The sequence below is a fragment of the Panulirus ornatus genome, chromosome 29 (assembly GCF_036320965.1).
Source record: "Panulirus ornatus isolate Po-2019 chromosome 29, ASM3632096v1, whole genome shotgun sequence".
NCBI lineage: Eukaryota > Metazoa > Arthropoda > Malacostraca > Decapoda > Palinuridae > Panulirus > Panulirus ornatus.
The window spans coordinates 8,111,439-8,116,995 of NC_092252.1; the positions used below are offsets into that span (position 1 = coordinate 8,111,439).

General features: G+C 47.9%; 1 protein-coding gene across 1 annotated transcript; it reads right to left on the reverse strand.

The window, feature by feature from the left end:
• Positions 1-343: 343 nt before the first annotated feature.
• LOC139758053 (uncharacterized) lies at positions 344-1,372 on the reverse strand. Its single transcript, XM_071679112.1, has one exon. The coding sequence runs from the start codon at positions 1,364-1,366 to the stop codon at positions 410-412; it is 957 nt and encodes a 318-aa protein (XP_071535213.1). The 5' UTR covers positions 1,367-1,372; the 3' UTR covers positions 344-409.
• Between the last annotated feature and the right edge of the window lie 4,185 nt (positions 1,373-5,557).

Genomic DNA, 5,557 nt, shown 5'->3' on the forward strand with positions numbered 1-5,557 from the left:
TTGCTTGGTCTAGTGAAGGTGTGGACGTAGCGGAGGTGAGTGTGTGAGTGTGGTCAGGGTAAGGGTATCGTGCCATGAAAGTGAGGGTGTAGTGAAGATGACCTTAAATCCTATAACCGTAGAAGCTATCTGGAGTAAGTGGAAGACAGGTCAATCTGATGTAAATGATTCATTCGTTTGTTGTAAAGCAAACAATGCAAAGCAGCAGTTACTGAGTATTGTACATTGTTGACACGAAGGATGAGTAAGTCAGTTGTTGGTAGGAAGAGTGAGTGCAAAGATATTGTTTGTACCAAGCATGAGAATAGGTAAGATATCGGTACAAAGCATAAGAATTGGTCGCTATTATCAAGGGAAGAAAAAAGAAACACAAGATCACACAATATCATCAACAGAGGACATAAACCTCTCAGATGTATATGTGTGGTCGACTATCGGACGACCGTTCTTTTTCAAAATGGAGTATCTCCACAGCCTCCTCAAAATGCCTCCAAGCCAGGGGACATAGGGCCCCCTTCTCTAGATCGGCGACCTCCTCTTCCTCAGGAAACTGCTCGGAAAGGTTCTCCTGGATGGAACACCAGACAGCATACCTGTGGAACTGAAGGAGGTCGGAGCACGATAAGCCCAGCGTCATTTCGGTCAGGGCTTGGAGATCCACGTCCCGATACAAGGAGCAGTCACTGAGGGCGCGTTCTAGGATTTTCATGCGCTTATCGGCATTGGGGAGGGGGACCTCGAACTGCAGGGGAAAGGTGCGAAGGATGGAGTTGCTGATGTTCTCCTTCTTGGTCGCTGTGGCGACAACGATCACCCCCCGGCATTCCGCGAGTGTCTTCAGCAGGAGCACCACACGCTCGGTGTCCGGGCTATGCTTGCCCTCCAGTATTTCGTCCAGGTGCTTTATGAACACGACGCACGGAGTAAGACTCTTGGCCACGGACACCACGGCCGACATCAAGTTGGCTTTCCTCAAGACAGCCAGGAGGTCCAGGTTAATGACGCTGGCCCCAAGCTCCCCGGCCATGGCTTTGGCGATGAGGGTCTTCCCACAACCGGAGGGGCCGTAGAAGAGGACAGAACTGTAAATCGGAAGAGGGAGGTGCTTGACGCGCATCGCCAGCACCGCGGGGTTCAGCAGAAACTTATGCAGAACGGCCGCTAGACCTTCTTCCCCAACCACGTCGGACCATGTCACCGTGAGGTTCTCGGGCTTGGTCACCCTGTCCAGTATAACCCTCTCGTGCCTTGTGTACGAGGAGGCGGAGTTCGAGAGCATATTCATCAGTGAGTGTCTGTACTTCACCACCAGGGCCCCCGTAACGCAAGCGCCCGCTGCCAGTGCAGCATTTGAGAAAATACCCATTTTTTGTTTATAATATATTTTGAAGATGCATAAATTAAAATGTCAGAAAGTACGTAAATCACAAATGTTGTCGAGAAAAGCCAAGAGTGTTTCAGGGAGAGGGAGGGAGGGGGGAGGGGTGGGGGGGGGTTGTATGAGAAAGTCATCATGCGGAACATTTCACAGTCATATCATCAGGGGAGACACAAGAGAGAAATATAAGTCAGTTGATATACATCGAAGAGACGAAGCTAGGACGCCATTTGGTAAACATGCGATTGTACAAGACCGACAACGAGCGTTCATAAACTTATCATTTTACAAACTTTATCGACAATAAAGTTATCTAATTTGTATAGACCATCACTAATATAATCATGATTATATATATATATATATATATATATATATATATATATATATATATATATATATATATTCTTTTCTTTCATACTATCGCCATTTCCCGCGATAGCGAGGTAGCGTTAAGAACAGAGGACTGGGCCTTTGAGGGAATATCCTCACCTGGCCCGGTTCTCTGTTCCTTCTTTTGGAAGAAAAAAAAAAAAAAGGCTTCTGGTGCAATGTCCAGATCTTACAGAGCAGTGATAAAACGACGTAACCCAGATAGTGAACCAAGGGGGTGTGAACCGGTTCCTGGCTTGAGGGCATTTTGAGGAGGTTATAGAGGGAAATCCAGTACATGAAAGTACAGCAGGACTATTGTCTACCTCACATGTACATGTGAGAGGTTACTAACGTACCTCCGTATGTACGCCCCGTGTCCAGACATGGAGGCCAGTGGACTTGGGCACTAGTCCTCTGTTGATAATATTGTGGGATCTTGTGTTTCTTTTTTCTTTCTTTTTTCTTCCCTTGATAATAGCGACCAATTCTTATGCTTTGTACCGATATCTTACCTATTCTCATGCTTGGTACAAACAATATCTTTGCACTCACTCTTCCTACCAACAACTGACTTACTCATCCTTCGTGTCAACAATGTACAATACTCAGTAACTGCTGCTTTGCATTGTTTGCTTTACAACAAACGAATGAATCATTTACATCAGATTGACCTGTCTTCCACTTACTCCAGATAGCTTCTACGGTTATAGGATTTAAGGTCATCTTCACTACACCCTCATTTTCATGGCACGATACCCTTACCCTGACCACGCTCACACACTCACCTCCGCTACGTCCACACCTTCACTAGACCAAGCAACCCAGGAAAATCCTAACTCGCCCATTTACGTGTAAGAAGATACACCGCCATTGTCAACTTTTTCAGCAGTACCGATTCTTAGTATCCATGCCACAGATACTCATGAATACGGTATTTGACGTAGTTTTGTTCTAAGAGAAAAATAGAAAGGAAATTAGTTCTCTAAAATCCAGTATGCGAAAAAAAACTGTTGAAAATATCATCCACATTAACCGGTGATTGCACTGTCTTCCCTCCAGTAAGTAAATCCATCTTTCCTATTCATTCGACAGACGCTTCTTCACTCTACACCCGCCTTCGATAACACTGGACCCAATTGGACCTGACCATTATGGATCAGGTCAAAGAAGGCCACACTGTTAACTTGCTGAGGCAAAGGGAAAACAATGCTCCACCGAGGGAAGAAGACGGAAAGGAAACAGGAAAAACATAAAGAGGGGGAAAAAGAGCATTATTATCTCTGCTTTGTGAGACATGATTATCAACGATGTTTGTGTCTGTAGACACCACAGTTGTAATCACCTCTGTATTTGCTTTGATTTTCCACTTCCCCCATCTAGTAATAACCCCGGGTGTGAAGAAAAAAAGGTCCACCTCACTTGAACACGATCGGCTCAGTGTGAGAACAACCCACCCTCAGTGAGAGCACAACCAATCACTGTGAGCACAACCCACCTTCAGTGTGAGCACAGCCACCCTGATTGTGAGCACAACCACCCTCAGTGTGAGCACAACCACCCTCACTGTGAACACGACCCGAAAACCACCCAGGATCGTGCCCCCACACGCCAACCCTTCCTCCCTTCTAACATGGATCAATATGTTCTCTCTCTATCCACCGTCCCCCTCCCATGCTCCTACCCTCCCGTCCTACCTCCTTTAGCAGGCAAGCCCTTTAGAGAGTCACCAGGTCAAGCTAGTCACCAGGGTAAGCTTGGGTCACCAGGGCAAGCCTCGGTCACCAGATTAAGCTGGTCTTTTTTCTTTTTTTTTCTTTAAGTCAAGGCACATTTAGTCACCAGGTCAAACCAGTCCCCCAGGGTAAGCCCCGGTCACTAGATTTTAAGCTGCAGTCTCTTAAGTCAAGCCCCAGTCACCAAGTTGCTGTCACTGAGCCCCAGTCACCAAGTTGCAGTCTCTGAGCCACAGTCACCAAGTTGCAGTCACTGAGCCCCAGTCACCAAGTTGCAGTCTCTGAGCCACAGTCACCATGTTGCAGTCACTGATCCCCAGTTACCAAGTTGCAGTCACTGAGCCACAGTCACCAAGTTGCAGTCACTGAGCCCCAGTCACCAAGTTGCAGTCACTGAGCCCCAGTTACCAAGTTGCAGTCACTGAGCCACAGTCACCAAGTTGCAGTCACTGAGCCCCAGTCACCAAGTTGCAGTCTCTGAGCCTCAGTCAGCAAGTTGCAGTCACTGAGCCACAGTTACCAAGTTGCAGTCCCTGAGCCACAGTCACCAAGTTGCAGTCTCTGAGCCACAGTCACCAAGTTGCAGTCTCTGAGCCACAGTCACCAAGTTGCAGTCACTGAGCCCCAGTCACCAAGTCAGGTCTCATTCTTCACGATGGTAGACGCTTTATGCGTTGGTGAGTTCTGTTCACCAAGTCAGGCTCGGGGACATGCTACAAATGAGAGAAGCTTCTCGTTCACCAAGTTCTCTGTTCTCATTTGCTAGTCCTTCCCGTTCTCTCACGCCCGTTTTGGTTCTTCCGCCTCTCGCCTGCTCTGTCCCTTCGTATTTATTCGGATTTATTCGCCCGTCGGAGACAGGCGGCGAAGGCGCCCCCGAAATTTGGTGACATCATCCTTCCTCCATCGGGACGTCGGTTGACATCCGCCAAATTGATGGACGGTGGAGTCGTCTGCATTCCATTATAAGACATTTTGATGAGCCCTGGGAGGTTCCAGGGCTGCCTTGCCAGTACATACACACTGCCAGATCTCTCTCTCTCTCTCTCTCTCTCTCTCTCTCTCTCTCTCTCTCTCTCTCTCTCTCTCTCTCTCTCTCTCTCTCTCTCTCTCTCTCTGTGGGAGTCTGCAGTTCATGGTTTTTGTCCAGGTTCGCCACACACCTTACTCTTCCATTACCTGGTGGAACCAAAGTCTCAGAGGAGCTTCTTCGCTGAAGGGGACAAAACCCCCTCATTTTTTTTCCAGGTGTGGAAGACAAGAAGCTTCTATGACCATGAGTCATTGAGGAGGAGAATATTAATGTTGTGAAAGAAAGCTAGCCACTTCGAGCCAGCTCCAGGAATACAACGCCCTTCCCTAACTTTTTTTTTTTAAAAAGAAAATAAAGAGAATACAGAAGCAACTCAAACCCTTCCTCGAGTAGGTTCCGAAGCCTGTTCGAGTCTCGGACGCCGGCACTCTTGCCTGTGAGAGGTGGGAGGAGGGTCATTGGGCCGTCAGCAACCACAAGGTAAAACCAATAAGCCCTCCAAACTCCGGCCCCTCTCCCCCCTTCCCCATGATGAAAAGAAGCCCCCGCCTCGCGAGTCGAGAGCTGGCCACGAGACAATACCCTGGCCACAAAGGATTCAGACCCCTCCAGCGGCCGAAACAGAATAGGTGATCTGATCCCTTTATAAAGAATTTGATGACAAGGATCGATTGTTTCGACGCCCCGGAATAATGCAGCATTCTCTCTCTCTCTCTCTCTCTCTCTCTCTCTCTCTCTCTCTCTCTCTCTCTCTCTCTCTCTCTCTCTCTCTCTCTCTCTCTCTCTCTCTCGAGTCTACTGTGACTTGGGGGGGAAGAAGGCCTTAGCTTAATAGGGGTGGAGGAAAGTGGGGAAAGGGGGGTGGGGGGGCCCACTTGGTTACGTAAGATCGGACGAAACATTTGGAATTATCATCATTGTCAACATATGTCAAGGTATACTCGCACGGTTTCGTAACTTTCGTGAATGGGTTATTTTTTTTTTTGAGATGAGGAATTCAGTACATTTCTCGACACGTTCAGCAGGATTGTACATCGT